Genomic DNA, 23,024 nt, shown 5'->3' on the forward strand with positions numbered 1-23,024 from the left:
AAGAGTTGGACGTGACCGAGTGACAAACATGCTCTACTCTGGTTAAGAACGAGGACCCTGGACTTGGCTGACACTGGTTTCAAATCCCTGGATCCCCACATTCTCACTAGCCGTGTGACTCTGCTTGGGCACTTTATTTAAACTCTCTGAGTCTCAGTTTCTTCAGGGACAAGGCATACTGTGCAGGTTAAATGGATTAGCACAGAGGAAGGATGTAACATGGCCGCTAGCACACAGTCCCTGCTCAGCATGTTTGCTACCATCACCATGATTACTGTCTCTCCATTTCTCTGTTGTCTTCCTAAGTCAGCGAGCCTAAAGGTAGACCAAGGGTGGTAATAAACCCACATCAATCAATGTTATGGTTAAGTAGAGAAACACTTGCTCCTCTAACGAGTTATGTTTCAGTTAACAGCCCTAGTGTCCCACCTGCTTTTTTTCTTTATTCCTCCAGCTGTTTCTTAAATTTGAAAAGGAAAAAAAAACCTCCATGGAGACCTGCACGCTTTTAAAAATAATACAAAACAGAACGTCTGAGGTCAGGGTAAGCCAAGCCAAACAAATAAATCTTGCAGGATTGTGTTAACAAAACAAGGCTTAGTGGATCAGAGCGGGTAGAGTTCTGCCGGATTCAGCCATGCAGAGAAACACCAAGCTCTGGTGAATTTCAAACACAAGGAGGTCAACTATGACGATCAAATGATGAAGCACTTCAGAGTTCAGCATCAATGCTTGGGCTGGAACCAGGAGAGCATTCTGTGCATGGTGGTCTCCAGAACCCAAGAGGCATGTAAAGTCCTAGAAATTCAGACCCAAAGGGCCTTGTATATCATTTGTATAACCACTGTGGAGGGCAATCTGTCAATATCTATCAGAATTATAAACGTCCTGAGAGGCAGACCCTGAGATGAACATTAGCCCGCGAGAAGTTCATTAGGGAGAACTTCGGGGATCACCACTACTGGAAGGGAAGACAAGGGAAGGAGGCAGGACCGGGCAGGGAGAGAAGCTGGGCCGCACTGCCAGCCCAGCAGACGCTTCCACCAGCTCCACAGGGAGCTCTGAAGCTGGGGTGGCCCTTCAGAGTTGCCTCAAATTGGGATAAAGGAGCTAGGTCTTTACTCTCTGCGCCAGCCCAGGTCACAGGAGATGTGCCCTTGGGCAAGGCAGCACCTTTCACCCGGGTGAGGCCCAGAATGAGGGCTGACAACTGAGGGCTGTCTTCTGGTATCAATTCCAGCAGCCGGCGGAACGCCCTTCATTCTTCAAGGCGCATTATAGCAAGCACTACATGCAATACATTCATAACCACTTTTTCTATTCTAGATAGGAATCCTGTGGGTATACAAACAGATGCTTCAAATGACACAGGTTTAGCATTGTTTATAATAGTAAAGTTATGGAAAATAAATGATGGTATATTCAAATAACAGCCCCTCAGCAACCATTAATGAGAATGAGGCAGCTCTGTACATACTTTCATGGAATAAACTCTAAGATACACTGAACCACAGTGTACGTGTGGATGGACTGCGCTGCTCACTTGTCGATTGCCGCCCAGCCCCACTCCCATCCTATCCTCTCCTGCACGTGGGGGCTGAAAGCCTATCTCTACACTTCCCAGGTTCTTTTGCCACACTGTGCTGTGCGTAGTCACTCAGCCGTGTCCGACTCTTTGTGACCCCGTGGACTGTAGCCCGCCAGGCTCCTCTGTCCATGGGATTCTCCAGGCAAGAATACTGGAGTGGGTTGTCATGCCCTTCTCCAGGGGATCTTGCCAACCCAGGGATCGAACCCAGGTCTCCCGCATTGCAGGCAGATTCTGTACCATCTGAGCCACCAGGGAAGCCCTTCTGATACATAATTCCAGGTAATTTCTACCAACTTCTTACCATTCAGGTGAGAGTTGAGGTTAGGAAGATGGCGCAACCACTGAGGTTCTGGTGGTAGCAACAAAGCTTCTCCAAGAGCAGCAGAGGTCAAAGCAGGCTGGGGGCAATTCCTCCAGCGTCAGGGGGATGCGGGCTCGTGTTCCCACTGGCTATAGTGGCAGCTCTAGCAGTGGCAGTGACAACAGTGAATGGTAGGACTGCTGCAACCCTGGGCAATAAGAGGTCCCCCTTTGACCCATCTGGAATCAAACTTCCATGTTCAATACTCCTCTGAATACAGTTCTTTATGTTTTTTTTCTGATCAACTACCATCTATGACAAACTATGACAGCTATGACAACCTAGACAGCATATTAAAAGGCAGAGACTTTATTTTGCCAACAAAGGTCCATCTAGTCAATGCTATGGTGTTTCCAGGAGTCATGTATGGATGTGAGAGTTGGACTATAAAGAAAGCTGAGCACTGGAGAACTGATGCTTTTGAACTGTGGTGTTGGAGAAGAGTCCCTTGGACTGCAGGGAGATCAAACCAGTCCATCCTCAAGGAAATCAGTCCTGAATATTCACTGGAAGGACTGATGCTGAAGCTGAAACTCCAGTCCTTCGGCCACCTGATACAAAGAACTGATTCACTGGAAAAGACCCTGATGCTGGGAAAGATTGAAGGCAGGAAGGGAAGGGGACAACAGAAGATGAGATGGTTGAATGGCATCACTGACTTGATGGACACGAGTTTGAGCAAGCTCCGGGAGTTGGTGATGGACAGGGAAGCCTGGTGTGCTGCAGTCCATGGGGTCGCAAAGAGTTGGACATGACTGGGCAACTGAACTGAACTGAACCATCTATGAAAAGCAAAGGAAAACAAACACAAATGTGTATTTGATTACTGCATTTATAATTTCTCTGGAAAACTGCCTAAGGAACAAGTTATAATGGTTAAATGAACTGGCCAATAATCAGTTAAATGATTAGTCAAAAGAGAAATAGATTGGTAAGGGCAGTAGAGTTAGAGTAGACCTTTCACTAGATACCATCTCTTAGCTTTTTAATTTTTGACTATTTATACATACTACTCTTATGCAAAAAAATAAGAAAAAATAATGAAAGTTGTATCTGACTAGGTACATACATTTCCTGTGAAATATTTCCCAAATTAACCATCTAGATTCTGCTGGAGCATGTCCAACACAGGGACTCCCTACCCACCAAAGGGCTGTGGTCCATTCATCATTACTCGGCATTGCTGAACAATGTCTGTTTATACCAAGTTGAAGTCCATCTTTTTGTATGATTGTACCATTAGCCTGAATTCTAATCCCAGTGAAACAATATAGGCTGGTGGTTCAGCACACGTGCAGGTGAAACCTGGGTTCGAATTCCTCCATCCCTCATTTCAAGCAGGATGTTTAACCTTTCTGAGCCTTAGTTTCTTCATCTGCTAAATAAGGAGAGCCCTCATACTCATCTCAAAGTGTTGTCGTAAGGCTGGAATAAGATTATGCATACAAAATAATTTAACCAATACATCTGGTTATTGTTCTTGGTATCTGCAACAAATGGCAGAAAAATGCAGTGGATAAGAGGACTCTGAATTTAGACTGTCTAGGTTCAAGAACAGGTTCCTGCCAATTACAAATCAGGCAACCTGGAGAAAGCCCTCTTATTCCACCTGAGCCTGTTTCTGTAAGCTAGAGACAATGATAGTATCCATCTCAACAGTAAAAAGTATTTATCCTTCCCTTATAAGTATTAATACTCAACATATGGTAGCTCTAACTCTTTTCAACCACTCATTCAGGTGGTGAATATTTGCAGAGAGTACAATGAGTTCTACCGAAGTCTCTCTTCTCTGGACTAAGCATCTCCAGTTCCTTACACTGATCTCCTTTGCTTCTCTCACTGCAGCCGCTCTCTTCGTGAAGCATTCCAGGCTGCTGCTATCCCCTCCGTCTGTGATGGTACAACTGGATCTCTCACTGGAGTCTGGCTAAAACAATGAGAGTGTGTGTGCGCTGTGTGTGTGTCATCACTTTCCTGAATTCTAAATGCTGTACTTTGATAATGCAGCCTGATAATGCATCAGGTTTTGGGAGAGTAACAACCACAACCATGGTTGTTGTTTCAGTCACTAAGTTTTGTCCAACTCTTTGCCACCCCATGGACTATATATAGCCCACCAGGTTCCTCTGTCCATAGGATTTCCCAGGCAAGAATATTGGGGTGGGTTGTCATTTCCTTCTCCAGAGGATCTTCCCAACCCAGGGATAAAACCCACATCTTTTGCGTTGGCTGGCAGATGCTCTACCACTGAGCCACCAGGGAAGCCCATAACTACAGTTACTGAGCTCTTAATATACATGTCAGAAATGATGCCAAGCATATGAGTTATACTGACTAATTCACTCCACACATTAACTCTAGGCGGCAGAAATTATTATCCTCATTTTTCATAGGAAGAAGCTAATACTTGGTGATGCTATAAGTGGAAGGTCAATCCAGCTAAAATATAATGGAGCTGAGGCTCCATCCCCAGTATATCTTACACTAGAGTCACAGTCCTAACTTCCACACCATACTTCTTCTCACAAATATTAAGAATTTGTTTAACTCAAATTTTAGGTCTTGTTTTCTCCTCATGAGATGTTAATAAGTTAAGTCTCCCCAGTCCTGCTCCTCTTTGGCCGAGCTTTTGAATAGGATCTTATATTGTATCCTTACTCAGTTGGATCATATCAAATGTAATCCAGCATACTCTCTCTCCCATTAACTTCAAGTCATCAGCAAATGTAATTCAATAAATCACAGTTGAGAAGGAGATGTAGAACACAGCCAAGGGCAGAGTTCTTTGGCAAAGTGTTAGATGTATTTCCCTCAAGGTGAATTACTATCAAGTAGTCATTTCCTAACGGGGGTCACATCCAACCTGTTACCAATCCACAAAACTGAATTAACTAACATCCAACCTCCACTTCTTTATCTCACTGACAATTATTTCTTGAAATATAACACAGCCTTTATGACAATATCTACAGTTAGGGTCCACTCTAAGAAGGACTGCCTCAGAAAGAATTGTGGATGGTAGGCTGAAGTAGGTATGAAAAATATACACATGATGATCTTAAGTGCTTAAATTCTTTTAAGGGAGAAATTCCATCTTTGCTCCCAGAAGACAAAGTTGAGGCAATATATAAAGGGGAGAAGATGAACAGGACTTCAACCAACAGCTTTCCCTAGGATCCATATGCATCTACCGAAGCCCATCTCAACTCCAATATCATGCAAGGACAGGACTCCAAAGAAGCCTCAGGCATTCCTACATAAATCAGAGGAGAAGGATCTTCACCTTCTCCTGCCTCTCTTTCCATCTGCTGGAGCAATGCACTGCCACTTAGGCTTTGGTACCTCTGTTAACACCAAGGAAAGACTACTATAATTTTGGTCTTTTTATTAAAGAAGAATGAAGCCCAAGGCTCTGCCCCACCAAGTACTAGCCCGCTAGTCTCAGAACTTTGAGTCTACTTGATATTAATCCATTCATCAACCTCACTGCTGAGTCCCACAGAGGGGTGACTTGTACCTGTGGAGAAAGAGACCCTTTGCCTCAAATATAAACAGAAGAGAGCTTGGCATGCCAGCCACCCTGGCCGGAAGCTCTCAGGCCCTGCGAGGACACTGCTGAGAGGCCCTGCAGAGCCCACAGGGCATTCTGGGTAATGGGATGCAACATGAGGCAGTTTCCCCCACTGGCCTCCCCAGGGTTTCTTGATTCCTGGCTCTGCAAAAGCTGAGGCAAACAGTTTTTGAACTGGGGGGAAGAGGGTGGAGAGAAGGGGTGGAGGTTTCCTCTAGGCCAACCACAACTAACTCATTTGCTCTGTCCAGCAAAACCCAGACAGTGCAATTATCTGGTTAATTTGGCCCTTAGTTGGGAGACAGAATTCCAAAATGTGAGGCCAGCTCAGACTAAACAGTGGCTTCCATCCTAAGACTTCTCCTAAGTGCTAAAGGATGCATGTGAGATTCCTAGGGGGTTGCTTATGTGACCCACCCATTGATCCAGATGGGAAAAGACAAACAATTCAGACTCTAGGATGAGTTAAAGAAGGCATATCTTCCAGGGAAAAATGCCCAAATGACTGCTAATTGGCCTCTTGGCTAATTTGCCTTCTGATTGCCACAGAGGCAGATGACGAGAAATCAAGATGATTCTAAATTAGCCAACTTTTCCAGTGTGGCTGTAGCCTTTAGAGGTTGGCTGAGTGTCCCCAGGGTCCTGGGTGAGCTATTCTTAGGACAACTCTCTCTGATGCTCCTGCTAACAGATTTACACCCATAAGTTGGGCCAGAAGCAGCAATGAGATAAAGGGCAAAATTAAAACATGCTCCTGGGGTTTCACAAATGGAGTGAGACAGCTAGCAACTGAGCATTTACCAGATGGTTTATGGAAAACTCAGATTTTTGAGGGAAGATTAAAGAACAGCAATTTATCTCTATTGGAAACTGACAAGCAGACTGGAATCTGTGGAATCCATCAGTTAGTCATTCTGCAAATATTTGCTTCTGCTCTAGTATGTGCCAGGCCCTGTGTTATTTAACAGAGTGAGATCCAAATAGTCATGGTCCCTACCCTCATGCAAATAATACCACATCTAAATATGTGGTCAAAAACTCAGATAAGGGCTAGAAAGGAAAAAATGGGGTGCTAGGTAAAGGAATAACCAGGTTTCCTGATTTAGATTGGGGAGGGAGGGCTCAAATAAAGAATGTCCGAGAGAGGAATTTTAAAGGTAACACTTTTAAAACCTTGTTTTTTCAGAAAGATCAGCCTGATTTTAGTATGAAAAATAAATTGGAAGTGGATGAAAATATGAAGTTAGGAGGCTGTTGATTGTGAAGATAGGATGAGAGCTGATGATGGCTCAGCCAAGGAACTGGCAATGGGAACGGGAGTGGAGTCTGGAGCACGTGGTGAACAGGTGTGATGGTGGAGGGGGAAGGGGACAGCCAGGAGACTGTGCAGGTTTCTAGCTAAGATGCCAGGTAGATGGCAGAGAGAGAATTTGGGAGGATGAACAGGTTAGGGCCGGGGGAAGACAGTGTCCTCAATCATTCCACACCCTGAGCTTCCACTCCCCTTACCTCTGCTCACGCTGATTCAGTCTCATCACTCTTCCTGTTGCCATCTCCACTTGTTGAAATCCTAGCCATTCTTTACAATCCATGTCAAATACCACCCCCTCCTTGAAGTCACTCGGACTCCTCCAAATAGCTGTGGCCTCTGGTGCCCACAGCACTAAGTCTGGATCTCTCTTTCCTGGATTCCACCTGTGCTGGGCTCTGTGAAGACTTATCCTGCCTCCCTTCCTAGACCACAAGTTATTTGGGACAGTGCCTCTGCTTCTCTATCCTTGTTCTGCACATGTGAGCTAGCTAGCATAGTAGATGTTTGACAAATATTTGTCAAGTGAACAAAAATAACCTGCTCTTTGCCATGGAAGGAAAACCAGTAGACATTGGACTGACTTGAAAGCCACAGGATAAAATTGAAATTCAAGCTGTAGGTGTTTTAATATTAAGCCAACTCAAATCTGATGCTCAAAAAGCTTTCTGTTCCTCCAACACATCAAACTCAAAGAGTGCTAGAAAAGTCACATCCTTCCATTTTTCTATGGTGCTTTTCTGAGTTCATCTTACAGCAAGAACCTTTTCTATCTTGTTGTTTGCCTTTGACGATGAGGATGATGATAAATGGGTAACATCTACTAAGTGTTAGTAAATGCCATGTGCTGTTCTAAGTACTTCTCTTGGACTAACTCATTTGATCCTTTTGCCTACCCTATCAAGTTGATGCTATACTCCAGTGGTACAGATGAAGCAAGTGAATTTCAGGGAGCTTAAGTATTGTTGAACTAATGTCACAAAGTTAGTTGGGATTGGAACCAAGAGGTGAGCTCCAGAGTCCATGCTCTGATGCGCTCTCCTGAGGCCAAGCACAGCGCTTGGCATTGAGCTGGTCCCCAGCAAGTGTTCAGTGAACGAAGGGGAGGAGTCCTAGATCTGGAGGCCACACGTTCTGGCCCTAATTCTACCACTGACTCCACTATAACCTTGGGCAAGTCTGGGCTTTGTTCCTATAAAATGAAGTCTGTGGATGTCGATACTAGTGGTAATAACAAGAGCCAGTAGTCGAGATTCTAATCTCTCTGGAGGCTTTAAATAATTTAATCCCGAGGAAAATGAGACACAGGAAGACTCACTTGCCCAATACCTAGAAAATGAGGGAGCCAGGATTCAAACGCACTGTGTGCCTACACTCTCCTTCCAAAGAGACCCCTCAGGGACCATGGTGGGGAACAGAGGGAGGTGGGACAGAATGGAGCAGACTTTTGGGCTCCCTATGCCCATTTCCACCAGAGAAGTTCTATGTGTCTCTATTTGTTAGAGTGTGCTCCTACTTGATATTCCTCTTGAATAAAGGTTCTGCTGCTAAAACAGAAAGGTTGAAAATGACTGGACTAAATAATTCTGGAATTTAAGACATCTTCCAGGTATAAGTCAGGATTTTTCTGGTAATCCTTACTCATTATAGTTTCAGAAGATGGGGGCCAAGTACGCTCCTGGGAACGGCTCTGCCTATAGAAAAGATCACGGTGATAGCACTAAAGACTAGCTCCAACCTACCTGCTCCACTCGGATCTCAATCTCTCCATTCACCTTCTTTCCATGGAAATACTTGGCCCTGTGAAGGAGAGGAAGAAATCTATTGAGTAAGGATGCCAATTGCTTCACTCTTTCCTCCCTTCTCCTGAAGGCCTTACCCCCAGAGGTGCATGTCCAGACACATTCCCCACCTTCCTGCTCTCTCCCACCTAGATGGATGATTTTCTCATTATTTATATGTATCACATGGGAAAGGGAAAGAGTACAGGCTGGGAGGATTGGAGACTCGGGTTTCGGTTCTGCCAAATCCCTTTTCATCTCTGTGTCTTCGCTTCATCCTCTGTAAAAGGGAGATATTAACATCTGCATAGTATATTTCTAAACATTATTTTAAGGATCAAAAGAAAGAATCATACACAAATAAATAATGCAGAATTATTTTATTAGGTAGACCCTATATGACCTGTAAATGACTTATTATGTTGCTCTATCCATCCACTCCTTTATTTGTCCATCTCTCCAATGAAGCAGAACTCACCTGCCCCTTCATCCATCCAACCACCCTTCCATCATCTTTCCTATACTTCCCTGTTTCCGTCTTCCCATCAGCAGTAAATGACATCCCATCTGCCCATCACTCAAAGCAAAAACACAGACTTCACTCTTATTACCTCCTTCTCTCTCCCTATCGCCATGGGTTCTACATACTAATTATTTCTCAAATCCATCCACTTGTCCATTTTCTCTATAAGCACCCTAATCTTGACCTTAGTCATCTCTTTCCTCATATAAATTATCTCTTCATGCTCTACTTTTGTATCACAGCACTTATTATAATTCCTTATAGTTAGTAACTGGGTTCATGCCTGTTTCCCACTGAACTATAACGCAATTCCTCCAGGCTAGGAACAATCTGTCTTACTCATCATTCTATTTCCAACATGTACCAGAGTACCTGATACACAGTACGAGCTCAATTAAAATATGCTGAATGAATAAATGATTGAAGAGATAGATGAAGAAAGTGAAGTCGCTCAGTTGTGTCCGACTCTTTGCGACCCCGCAGACTGTAGCCTACCAGGATCCTCAGTCCATGGGATTTTCCAGGCAAGAATACTGGAGTGGGTTGCCATTCCCTTCTCCAGGGGATCTTCCCCACCCAGGGATCGAACCCCGGTCTCTCACATTGTAGGCAGACGCTTTACCGTCTGAACTACCAGGGAAGCCCAGATGAAGAAAAAAAAAAGACACTTTTTGAGTACTTACTCTGTGCCCAAAAAACTATGCTATACTCTTTAACCTACAGCCCTTCTCATTTAACACTTAAAACCACCACCACGAGGTGGGTATTATTATCTCCATTCCATAAATAAGGAAACTGAAACCCAGAGAGAGAAAATACTTTGCCTAAGTGGCTTGAATCCTGGACTTTCACCGCAAGATCATGCTTTTTCTCAGCCCTGAAAAACAGCAGCAAATGTTGGGGTGCTCCTGGGTTTAGATGACCTCCCACAAAGCAAAAGTAATACAAGTTTCCATTGGCTCTTTTTGGTTGTTGGTCTGATGACACCAAGAGCTCTCTTAGTGACTTGCTGTAATCTGAGCACTGTGTTGAACATTTCCAGAGACCTTCTCTGGGGCACAGACAGCTATTTGCTTCCAATCCCAATTCTCCTCTTTGCCCACAGAGACAACTTTTATAGACTGGCACCAAGAAATATATCAATATATCCCAGCTTTCCATTCAGCTAGGTATGACCACAAGTTGTTCAGTTGCTCAGTCGTGTCTGACTCTCTGCGACCCCATGGACTGCAGCAGACAGGCTTCCCTGTCCTTCACCATCCCCCAGAACTTGCTCAAACTCATGTCCATTGAGTCGGTGATGCCATCCAACCATCTCATCCTCTGCCATCCCCTTCTCCTCTCACCTTCAATCTTTCCCAGCATCAGGGTCTTTTTAAATGAGTAAGCATGCGCAACAGGCAGCCCAAGTATTGGAGTTTAAGCTTCAGCATCAGTCCTTCCAATGAATATTCAGGGTTGATTTCCTTTAGGGTTGACAGATTTGCTCTCCTTGCAGTCCAAGGGACTCTCAAGAGTCTTCTCCAAACCACAGCTTGAAAGCATCAATTCTTTGGTGCTCAGCCTTCTTTATGGTACGACCACATGCTTGAGCTCTAATCAGTAGTGTTATATCCAAGAATCTTCTTCTTAGTTTCTTTTCTATCCTTTTCCCTGGAATATCAATGTTCCCATCTCTTTTTTCAACCTTCCACTTATGAGAGAATTCTTCTACAAATTCTCTGACCAAGTTGCAGTCTGTCTGCTCCTGAAGTCTCTCTATCTACACTTAGCCAACTCCAGTGGAATTCATCTCTCTTCAAGACTGCCTGAATCACCGACTGACAACTCTAATATTAATGCCACTTTTTCTTACAGCATTGACAGGCTTAGATGTCAAGTGGATAGAACTTTATGGGAACAAGAGTTGTCAGTGTGACTTTAAAAAGCAAGATTTTGTTTTTTTCTCCCAGGATGATCTTCCAAAAAATGTGTGTTCGACCAGCCTCATGCAAAGGGAACCTTTTCACATAATTTGTGAATTTTATCACTAACAAAAGTAATGTTGACAAACTCTAGACACTGGGATAAGCCCACCCCTAATATTTGTAGAGCATGGGGCCAAAGAACAAATGGAAGTCTATGTATCATATGCCTAACATTTAAAATTGATAAAGCTGGCAAACCTTTAAATAAAACATGCCCGTCTCTTCCCTCCTTGAATACAATTTCATAATGATCTGGAAGGGTCAGAATTTGAACTTCTCAGGACTCTTAGGGATCCACCCAGAACACAGTGGCATGGAGGCCGACAGCTCTTGGTTCCCATCGTCCTTCCCAATTCTCCTCCCACCCTGCTCTCTGTCCTGCATCACTGGGGCTTCCTATGCAAGCTTGTGGATGACCCAGCCCATGTGGCCAAACTTTATCTCCTCATCCACACACCCATCAACAGTCCCCCCGCCATGTCTGAGGAGGATGAATCAGGGAACTGACCTACATAGGCCTTGGAATTGGGCCTGGGTCCCCATGGGCCAGGAATTCTATAGGTTGGGTAACCACTGCATGATCAAAGGGTATAATTTGCAGGGTCCTCCTTTGTTGTAAGGAGTATAGCTAGTAAAGGACTAAGTAGGACTGAGGGCAGGGGTCCTGCCGCTTGGGTTTACAAGAAGTACTGGATGATCCTGAGAGCTCAGGATGGTAACTAATGAATGAAATCACCGGTATACTAGAAAAAGCATGGATCTCAAATCACAGAAGCTTGGGCAAAATCTTAATTCTACGACTCACTCACTGCATGTTCTAAGACAAGGTACTTAATTCCTCCAGGTCATAGTTACCTCCAGGTCACTTGTTAAGGGGTGATAACATCTGCCAGCCAAGGTGTGGTGAGAAATTCACTTGATCCTGTACCCAAAGGACAGTAAGTAGAGAGGGTGAACTCAGGGCCAGACCACCTGGATGCAATCCCAGCGCCACCCCTCACTCTTTTTTTTCTGAGACCCCGCAAAACTCACTCAACCTCTGTGTGCCTCAGTTTCCACGTCTGGGAAGTGGGGATAATCACAGTAACTATCCCATGGGGTGTTGTGAGGATTAAATGTGGCACGACGTACAAAGCATTTAGAATGGTTCCTGGCACAGAGTAAGCTCCAAAGTATACAGCCCAGGGCCTAAAGTAGAATCAACAATGAAAACAAAGAACTACCGAGTGTTTACACGGTGGCTATGGGTGACGTGTGCAGGGACCCACAAACAAACATAATCCTATCCTCTTGGGGGTTACAGAACGGAATTACAGTCCGCTTCACTTTGATCTGCCCCCTCAGTGAGGTGAGAGATTGGTGATGATAACAAACAGGCGACGTTGATACAGAAGGCCTGCAGGCCTTCACATCCCTCCTCCTGTTGTTCTGACCCCAGTGATCAAGCGGGAAGGCTGGGAGCAGCTCCCACAGGTTCAAAGTCACACAGAGCCTCTAAGCAAGCAGCAATGGTAAGTTAGATCTTGTGCTTTAAGAGTTTCAGGATTCAGTCTAGCTCCTTCGTGATCTAGACCCTGCTGACCTATGACCCATTTCTTCTCTGGTTTTCTGCCCACCTCTTGGACACATTCAACTTTCTGTGATTCCTGCGCTTTTGTGAGTCTGAGTCTGTGCTGTTCTTTCCTTCTCTGCTTGGTTACCCCTTTCTCATGTTCCAAGATCCCTGACCACTGTTTCCTTGAAAGCACCCCCCAACGAGGCTGGGTTAGGTGGTCCTCCTTGAGGTCCCCACGGGGTGCTGACACAACATTCTGGTTGGAATTACACATCCCCTGTCCCCACACACCTAGTCTAGGAGCTCCTGGAGACCCGAAACCGGGTCTCAAAGCTCACTGCGTCTCTCATGTCCAGCACAAAGTGCCAGGGCACAGGACATGTGTGAGGAATGCTTGCTGCCTGGGTAAATGAATGATGTTTCCTGGGATAGCCCAAGGGGCAGCTAGCGCTCCAGATGCCCTGCTGCCATCTACTGGTACAACGGGGTAACACAACGCTTACAAATCCCCACCCATTACCACGTGGAGTCCCCTTTCGGTGTCCCACATGCACAGGATTCTAACTCTTAACTCGGGACCCAGAGCACGCAGCACTACACCGCCACCCCCCAAACAGCTCTGGCTCCACCGGCCTCACCTTCTCGGGAGAAACACTTGTTTTGCCCATCTCTGGAATGTTCACCGCAGGGCCTGCCAGACGGACTCAGGCTGAAGCTGAGGGTCAGGCGGTCCATCCCCCTGCCTGGCCGGGAGTCAGAAGTCTGTCTCCTGACAGGCCACACAGACTGCTGCCTCCTTGCCTGGGGCTCATTCAGGCTTGAGCTGCCTCTGAACAGTCCCGTCTGGCAGAGGGACGGGCAGGGCTGGTCTGGAATTCTAGATGCCTTGGGGGCTGGGGTTGCTGCCTGTGTAATTGCCTGGCTGTCTGACCTCAGGTAGAATGGATGACCCCGCTGTGCCTGAGGGCTCTGTCTCCCTAAACGCAGACCTCTTCCGAAGGCCCTAATATGTTTATTCTCATAATGAGTTTTCTGAGCCTGCAGGCCAATCAGTCAAGGCCTTGGCCTTGGGAAGGAGGTGGGGGAAGCTCTTGATTCTACAAAGCTTCCACCTCTGTGGGTGGTCTCATATTTTACTGCCACATCAGAGGCACCAGGAAGGAGAATATTATAAAACCAGGGCCGCCTGGGGTGGGAAATCCCTAGTTTAGGGAGGCGGGATGTGGTGTGTGTGAGAGAGATTTATGGAGAGCGATACCGAGTTCTTTCATGGCTGCAGCAGGAGCAGAAGGAAGAGGAGAATTAGCACAAACAGGACCCACCTGTGCACAAGCAGCGCCCTTCTAATAAATCCGTCTGGGATGTAAAGGCAGTGTGGCCCGGCCCTGGTGGTGCCCTTCCCGGGAGGAGGGGTCAGGCACAGTGCAGCCTATTGGAGGAGCAGTGGGGGGAGAACGAAGGCAGGGATCTGGCCCTAGAAACGGATTTTCACATTTCTGATGAAACATGTCAGTTGCTGATTTGTGGCCTGGACAGAAACTAGGGGAGATGGATGACGGGTCACATAGGAGAACCCTGAAGGTGGACACACTCAGGGTTTTCCAGTTAGCAAGATAAAGAGGCTAACATGATAGGCTGGATGGATGGAGGTGTGACAAAAGCAGGGCCTTTGAACAGGGAGTTCTAACTCAGAGATCCGATTCCGTTGTTGTCGCTCAGTTGTTCAGTCATGTCTGACTCTTTGTGACCCTGTGGACAGCAGCACGCCAGGTTTCCCTGTTCTTCACTGTCTCCTGGAGTTTGCTCAAACTCATGTCCATTGAGTTGGCGATGCCATCCAACCATGATGCAAAAATCATCTGTCGCCCTCTTCTCCTCCTGCCTTCAATCTTTCCCAGCATCAGGGTCTTTTCCAATGAGTTGGCTCTTTGCATCAAGTTGCCAGTTCTAGTTCCATTATTTACTCCCAGGAATAGCTAACCCTCCTGCTCCCCTCCCACTGTCAGAGGGGACCCTTCAGTGATGGGGCAACCTCATTGTACCTCTTTGCAAGTGGAAGGGCTCCAGGGCATTGGAAAGGGGAGGGACTCTCTGAGAGTGACAAGGGTCCCCGCATCTGCACAACAACCTGTGAAGGTAAGGAAAGGAGGCCCACTAGGGCCTCACAGACGTGAGGAATGTTCCTGCAATGCCTTCTGACAGCAATAGGGAAGGCGGCCTCTGTGGGGCTCTGCCCACAACCCACATCATTTACTCACTATTCGCTGAGCCTTGTAAGGACTGGGCACCTTACTAGACATGTGGTGAAAGGCTGATAACAGTCCCTGCTCTTGTGGAGCTAACATTCTCTTGGAAAAATCAGGAAACTAACCAGGTGACAAGGAAGTGATGAATACGATGAACAAGCTGGTACAGGGTAGGATGTGGGGAGCAGGGAGAGCTGATCCAGGGAAGTCAGGGAAGCCTTCTTTGGAAGATACTCAACACAGTTGTACTAACCATCTACTGTGTGCCAGAGCGTGCAGGCTCTAAAGAAATAGCAATGAAGATAACTCGGTGCTTGGCCTCAGGGAGTTTACTATCTAATGGGAGGGAGAGACTCATAAAGTACAATCACCACATAGGACATTAGCTCTAAGGCCAGGTCAGCCCACTGAAAGAGACCCAGCCCAGTTTAAGAGCCTACGACTGCTTCCCTGGTAAAGTGACCCAGTTCATTAATGTATCCATCTATCCATCCACCCATTCATCCATCCATCCAATGTTTGGTACCTATCTTTTGCCAGTATCAAGGCAAAGATGGCTCTGAGAAGGTCTGATGAGTGTGTATATGTGTGAAAGGCACACAAGGACAAATGAGTTAGGCAGGTACTGGTGGCACTTCCTGGGGCATGTCCCTCAATGTGCAGGAAAAATGAGCGACAGGCACGGAGCAGAAGACCTAGATTTGAAACGGCAGCTCTGGTACCTGCTACACGATTTTGAATAAGCCTCTGCTCCCTTATCTGAAGGGCGAGGATGGGAAGATCTACCCACAGGGTCATGAGAATAAAATGAGGATGCAGACTTGAAGGCCTCTGGGAACCTGCCAAGCAAGTGGTTGCTCTCTGGTGAGCTGCTGGTGTGGATTTCACCCTCCAGGTAAAGAGGTGGGTGGACACTGCTAGCAGGAGAACTAGCTGGTCATCTCCAGCTCTGCTATTTACTTCCTAGCGCTGCCTCAGACAAACAGCAACCTTTCCCAGCACCGGTCTCATTTGCAAAAATAAGCACATCACTATGTCTGCCATAAGGCCCCATGAATGCTATCCCTGACACATGGCAGATGTTTATGTTCATCTCTTTCCCGCCTATCGTTCAACAGGTGGGCATGTACCTGGGGAAGTGACAAATCACTCAGGGGAAGGTGGCAGTATCTTTATTACTCTAAAAGGATATCTGGCTTCATGTCAAGCATGATGGGAACTTGCCTTGGCTAACCTCTGGGAGCTCCTCTTTCTCCCCAGCACCAGCCTTTGAGGCAAATAAAATCGTCAGCCACCCACTCACTCTGACAGCAGAGATTATGCTAGAATGTTATCCCCCAATTCCTAGCCCTCTTCTCTCCAGAGACACAAGACTGTGTCATCCTCACTCCCACAGAATTCTCAAAGTCCACAGCCTTCATTTCACAAGAACAGTTCACATTTAGAAGGCTAAGCTGTTCCCTCAGCAAACATTTAAAGAGCATCTATCAAGAACTCATTAACAGATGCTTATCTATTAAGATGCTTTCGAATTGTGGTGCTAGAGAAGACTCTTGAGAGTCCCTTGGACTGGAAGGAGATCAAACCAGTCAATTCTAAAGGAAATCAACTCTGAATATTCATTAGAAGGACTGATGCTAAAATTGAAACTCCAATATTCTGGCCTCCTGATGGGAAGAGCTGACTCATTGGAAAAGACCCTGATGCTGGGAAAGATTGAAGGCAGAAGGAGAAGGGGTTGGCAGAGGATGAGATGGTTAGATGGCATCACTGAATCAATGGACATGAATCTGAGCAAACTCTTGGAAAACAGTGGAGGACAGAGGAGCCTGGTGTTCTGTAGTCTATAGGGTCACCAAGAGTCAGAAACAACTTAGTGACTGAACAACAACATTAAGAGCTCAACCCGACAAAATGCCCATGAAAAAGATGATACACTGAAAGTAATTCACACCAAGGTGTCAGTGACTTATATCTGATCATCCGTAAAAGGGGTTTAGATGGTGTGAGGAGGATGAGAAGAAGGGAACCACGAGAATATTAAGTGTTTGATGTTTATGTGAGGCCTTCAAGGTGAGAAGGGCCATGCACAGAAGGAGAAGCCTAGGAGAAGTTACTTTCCCTCTGCCTCCCTCCTTCCACGTATTCAACTATCTATCCATCCAATTACCCACCCATCTGCTTACCCATCCATCCCTCCATCTCTCTAAGTGAAGTCGCCTAGTCGTGTCTGACTCTTTGTGACCCCATGGACTGTAACCTACCAGACTCCTCTGTACATGAGATTTTTCAGGCAAGAGTATTGGAGTGGGTTGCCATTTCCCTCTCCAGGGGATCATCCCGACCGAGGGATCGAACTCGGGTCTCCTGCATTGCAGGCAGACGCTTTATTTCTGAGCCACCAGGGAAGTATTCCATCTCTCTATCCAGGCTCTACTACGTGCTAGCACTGTGCTAGTCCCTAGGAATTATACTGAACAAAACAACCCCCTGCCATCCTGGTGCTCCTGGTCTAGCCAGGAGACAGGCCCAGATGAAGAATATTTACTCTGACTCCTCTCTTCATCAGAAATTCTAACTGGCAAACCTCATGGAGTCTACAGCCTTATTTTGTTGGACTTACATTATATACTTTTGATTTTAAAACAGAGAATTCATTTATCAAGAATTCGGACTTCTGGCTTCCCCTGAAAATCAATAACGGAGCGTCACGAGACCTGTGTTTCCACATGGCCAAAGCTGGCTGAGTGGACGGCAGCTGTGGCCTGCAGTTGGGGCCTCAGTTCTCACGCCCACAGTCCCCCTGGCTCCCTGCTGTCTCTCTGCAGCCAGTGTCAAGTGGCAGACGCATCTGTCATAGAGCCTGGGCTGTTTTCTTCCTTACAGCAGGGAAATATTTCTCTGCGCCTTTGCGTTTTCCTTGCACCTGCCCCTTCACTCACCGACCACCTTGCCTCCTGTGAGCAGCTGCACAAGCAACCCCTAATTTAACTAATTCCATTATGAAGATGGCAGTGAGCTCAGGGAAAATCTTCAGGAAGCCCACACCACTGCCCTTCCTCCAAACTCAGGTTCGGAGATCAGAAAAATGGATACAAAGCACCGTGTCCTCTCTTGCCATCACAGACAGCCCCCCTCCTGCTAAGGAAACACATCCTATGCAGGCTTCCACAGGCCCCAGGAGGAAAGACATCCTGCAATGAGACTGATGTCCGCCCAGTGACCTGCCTCCTCAGGGCAAGGCTGTAGCCAGGCAGGTGAAGTCTGGAGGAACAGGAACAGCTATGCTGGGAGAGCCCATGGCATCTGAGGGCCTTCTCTGCAAGAGGAGGACCTGGGCAAGAAAATCACATTTTGAAGAATGAGGGACGACTCAGAAGTTGGACAGTGGAATTCTCCAGAAAAAGGCAGGGCAATGGCAGGAAAAATGACTGAGACATAAAAGCAGAGAGAGGAAAATGAAAAGTTTCCGGTCTGAGACTCTTCTAAGGGCTTGCAGGCTGGCCCCTTCAGAGTCTGAGCCTCTTCTGCATTATTCCTCCCAGGACGCCAGCCTAGCTGTACTGGAAGCTGCCGGTGATGGGGGCTCACTCCCTCACCAGGCAGCCTGCGTGGTCTTCGGATGATGCTCCCATCATGTACCCTGAACTGACACGTCTCCCTCTGTCTGCTTTACCAGCCTCCGTTCTACCAGTTGGGAGCCACATGAAACCGGTCCTCTAGCCACAACGGTTTCTAAACTCGGCTCTTCATCATTTAAAAAATGTTTCCTGTGCTCTCCTCTGGATATTCTGACTCAGAAGTTCCGAAGAACCTCTGTGGCCTGTCCCGCACCCATTCTGACTTCTGTTATCAGCACCTCCATCTGCACCTGTATTCAAGAACCAAGCCCCTCTCTCGCACACAGTCTTGATGGGACGGTCCCCAAGAGTCCCCAGGACATGTTATGGAACCAGCCAGGTTTGTTCTTGCCCAGGAATTTTATTTTTGAGCAGAGAGGCACAAAGCTGGGAAGACAATAGGAGCTGACTTCACCAGAGAGTGTTCACAAGTTCCTGCCTCTTAGGTCCAGACAGAGCCCTGGGTCCTGACCTTTCCAAAACTTGGGTCTTCTTGTTTTCTTTTCATTCTGTGAGCCTCCGGCATATTTTCCATAAACCCTCCATTTTGCCTAAGTCAGCCAAAGTCATTTCTTTTTCTTGCAAACAAAAACCTCTATCCATACAGAAGGTGAATAGTGGTACCTGATAATCTGAATGTCATTCTGACAGAAACAGTGCTTTGGGGACCGTGATCTGTCTATTGTCATTGTTTGATTTATGAAGGCACTGGAGCCCGGAGAGGACAGTGGCTCCCCCGAGATCTCAGCACCAGCAGGGAAGGGAGAACTGGGGAAGGCACAGCGTCCATCAGACTCCTCCCCAAGCTACCTTCTGCTCTAAGACACTTCCCCCAGATTTCCTAGCCACACTCTCACAGGGTGAAGACTCTACCAGGGCAGGAGACAACTCTTCACTGTTTTCCCCTCCCTCCCTCTCGCCGGGCAAGAGCAGGGGAGGAAGCGGCCGGGGCACAGAGCCTCTGGATTGGACGGCAGGGAGACCTCACGGAGAGAGGTCAGCACTTGAAAAATTCCTCAAGTCAAAGGGCTCGGGGCCTGGGTGCCACACAAGGCCCTCACTGTGTGCAGACATTGTCCCCCTGATAAAAGGGGCCGGGCCTGGGAAAGCGGCGCTGGTGTCCAGGCGACAGGCCAGGCTGCTGGGGAATGCCCAAGGCCCCTCCCGCCGCAGGCACCAGGGCGGAGGGAGGGGGAGTGGCAGGGGGTCCCCAGAGCGGGAGGGCGAGCCCAGAAGTCCAGCGCCACCCCTGGCTGCAGGGGGTGGATGGTGTGAATCCGTGAAAGAAGGGAGTAAGAGGATGGCAAGACCCCTCTCACCAGGCCTTTCCTAGCTCCCTGCCCCCCACCTCTGAGTTCCCCACAGGGAACAGGCAGGGCTTGCCCTTATTTCAAGGAGAGTCTTAGGGGAGGGGGAAGAGGTGGGTGGGGGGAGACATAAGAATTTTGTTTCCTAGAGCCTAGTGTCTTCAACAGACAGGTGTGTATCCTGCCTTGAGCCCCCCGACCAACTCTAGGAGGAGGGGAACCAGCCCGGTCCCCATCTTCCCATCTTCAGAGTAGAGTGTGCCAGCCCACCAGCACCCAGACACCCCTCTTTCAGGGCTTCTAGAATGCAGCCCTCAAGCCTGTCCAGCTGAACTGAGAAACATGCTCCTCCCCACTGACTGCCAGTGCCACTATATTCACTGCAGTTAGTATCATGGTTAGCTGTGTTTTTTTTAATATTTATTTTATTTTGTTTATCTGGCCGTGCAGGGTCTTAGTTGCAGCACACAGGGTCTTCCGTCTTCATTGTGGCACATGGAGCTCTCGTTGCGGCATATGCGATCTTTAGCTGTGGCATGTGGGAATCTAGTTCCCTGACCAGGGATTGAACCCGGGCCCCCTGCACTGGGAGTAGGGAGTCTTGGGCACTGGACCACAGGGAAGGCCCTGCAATCAACTGTTAATATCATCACCATTTCAGGGCCTGTCACGACAGCTAAGCCCAGTACCAGCCCCACTCGGGCCATCATCTCCACCTCTTTACTGATCCTTCGTGAGAGGTGCCACGATCCTGCCTTACAACTGAGGAATGTGAGGCCCGGAGGCCAGACTCACCCAAGGTCACATGAGAGAGGGAGGACGGGGGTCCAGGCAGTCTGCCTCGAGACTGTCCACTTGATTTTGGTCCTGCCCTGCTGGTGACTGAGACTGTTCAGTCCTCATCACAGGCTGGGAGAGCAGCTTCCTGAGAATGAGGTCAATGGAAGGGGTGGGAGGGCTGGTTTGGCTCCCCAACCAGAAGGCAAGGACGCGCAAAGGCCAGCTTCTCACTGGGCCCATGTTAGCAGGGCTGGGCACTGCCTCTTGTTGCCACCCTCTGTAAGTAGGGTGGAAAGATAAACTAGCAGACATCTACTTAAATACGAATTCCAGATAAACAATAAATAATTTTGTGGTACAAATCAATACCAAATATTGCATGGGATATGCTTATACTGATTCATTGTTTGTCTAATTATTAATTGGACATCCTTTATTTTTACTAGCTAAAGCAACAAGCAACTCTACCCAAAAGCCTCTGCTGGTGATGCCAACTCTCAATTTAACACCCCCTTCCCACCCACTGCAACCATCCCCTGACAAGATGGCACAGTGGGAAGCAGAAAGTCCTGGTCACCCTGGGGCCAATTAGGCCACAGCAAGGCTTTAAGGGGCTGCCAAGACACCCTGAGCTCAGGAGTGTCTGGATGGCTACAGGGAACCCCACTTCCCCTGGCACCTCAACATTCCGGCTGCCCAAAGGCCCTGGTGGAGGGGGTGCTTGAGGTGGGCACTTTCCTCTGAGGAGGAGGTCACTGCGCTTGGCCACCATGCTGCAACAGGGAGTCCTGCCCTTGGGACACGAGCGTGTGTGGGTGTGTGAGCCCACCTGAGTCAGACACGAGCGTGTGAGGGTGTGTGCGCTCACATGAGGCTCCAGAGCCCTCTGGCATAGCACGCGAGGCCTGTGCTCAGCTGGGAGAGGGAAGGATGACAGGAGAACGAGGATGCCAGACCTGTCAGCTGGACGGCCTGAGCTGACCGCACACGCCACAGTGTCTGCTCTCATCCTGGGCTCGGAAGCTTAGTTCCCTTCTTTCCACAGGGAGAACAGTAACAGTACTCCACACAGTTGCTGAGAGGATTAAATCCGAGAATCTAGGAAAACCACTCAGCACAACGTCTGGTCATACAAAGTGCACAGGTGCTTGCCATATGACCATGAGGAGGACCTGACACATTCCCAAAGAGCTCATGGTTTCTTCATTTGTGTGTTCACTCATTTTCAGCCAAGACTTCTTAGCAGCTACAGCACGCCAAACACTGAAGCCCCGGGAAACAGTCAGCAGGAGGTAGGTCACCATCAGATGAGCCTTCAGAGAAGTGAGTCCTGTTAAAGTCCCAGCCCACCACTCTCCTGTTTTGGCTTCTCAAGCAGCGCATGGTCTGTCTGTGCCTTGCTTTCTCACCGTAAAATGCTTCCTAGGAAAATCAGGAAGTGTGACTGGCAGTGGTATACTGGCTGGCTCTCTAGGGAGACCTAAAAATCCTGGTTTGCAGCATTTGCCCATTTCGGTGGTGTAAATGCTCTCACGGTGGCCAGTGTGACTTCTGGGTGGATTGAGCAGTGTGAGAGGGGAAAAGGGGATTAGAGCATGCCACCAAGGTCACTCTCAGCATCACTGTCACACCTTCACCCTTGCCATTACCAGTGATGTCACCTCCAAATCACTCATTCCATCAACAGATGTTTCCTAGCAGCCATTATCTACCTGCCCTGTTCTAGGCTCTGGGACACAAAGACGGCAAGTAGGCATGGGTGGGTGGTGGTGGTGGGGACACAAATTATCACACAATACAGCAACTCTCAGTGAATCCAGACATGCACAAGGTGCTTTAATGAGCATCATTAACCATCATATAGTACGATCGGGCAGCCTCACAAACTCCAGGCTGAAAGGATAGTAGCTAAGGGGTGTTTAAAACTAAGAATCCCCTTTTCATTTCCTCTTCACCAAGTAAAAGAAAAAGGAAATCCTAGGGAAGGGTGGAGAATAAGAGGGAGGGTAACAAGAGATCAACCCTGGACATTCACTGGAAGGACTGATGCTGAAGCTCCAATACTTGGCCACCTGATGCAAAGAACTGACTCACTGGAAAAGACCCTGATGCTGGAAAAGACTGAAGGCAGAAGAAGAAGGGGGTGGCAGCGGATGAGATGCTTGGATGGCATCACCGACTCAATGGACATGAGTTTGAGCAAACTCCAGGAGATGGTAGAGGACAGGGAAGCCTGGTGTGCTGCAGTCCGTGGGTCACAAAGAGTCAACACCACTGGGCGGCTGAACAAGAACAACAGATCATTGTTGAAAGAGACGAGCAGACATTCTGGGAACAAGGACCATGGGAGGCAAGAGGAGGGAGGGTTTCAGAGACCCCTGGAGGGAGGGGTTGGGGGCCAAGCCTTAGCTGC

The 23,024-nt window shown here is 47.7% G+C and overlaps 1 protein-coding gene across 1 annotated transcript in view; it reads right to left on the reverse strand.

Moving 5' to 3' along the window:
* SYN3 (synapsin III) overlaps positions 1–23,024 on the reverse strand; it is a 465,440-nt gene that overhangs the window by 404,301 nt on the left and 38,115 nt on the right. The window contains exon 3 of the mRNA XM_043441347.1: positions 8,575–8,632. Within this exon, the coding sequence (XP_043297282.1) occupies positions 8,575–8,632 (58 nt within the window). The remainder of the gene's footprint in view (positions 1–8,574; positions 8,633–23,024) is intronic.

Source organism: Cervus canadensis, chromosome 21 (assembly GCF_019320065.1).
Source record: "Cervus canadensis isolate Bull #8, Minnesota chromosome 21, ASM1932006v1, whole genome shotgun sequence".
NCBI classification, from domain to species: domain Eukaryota; kingdom Metazoa; phylum Chordata; class Mammalia; order Artiodactyla; family Cervidae; genus Cervus; species Cervus canadensis.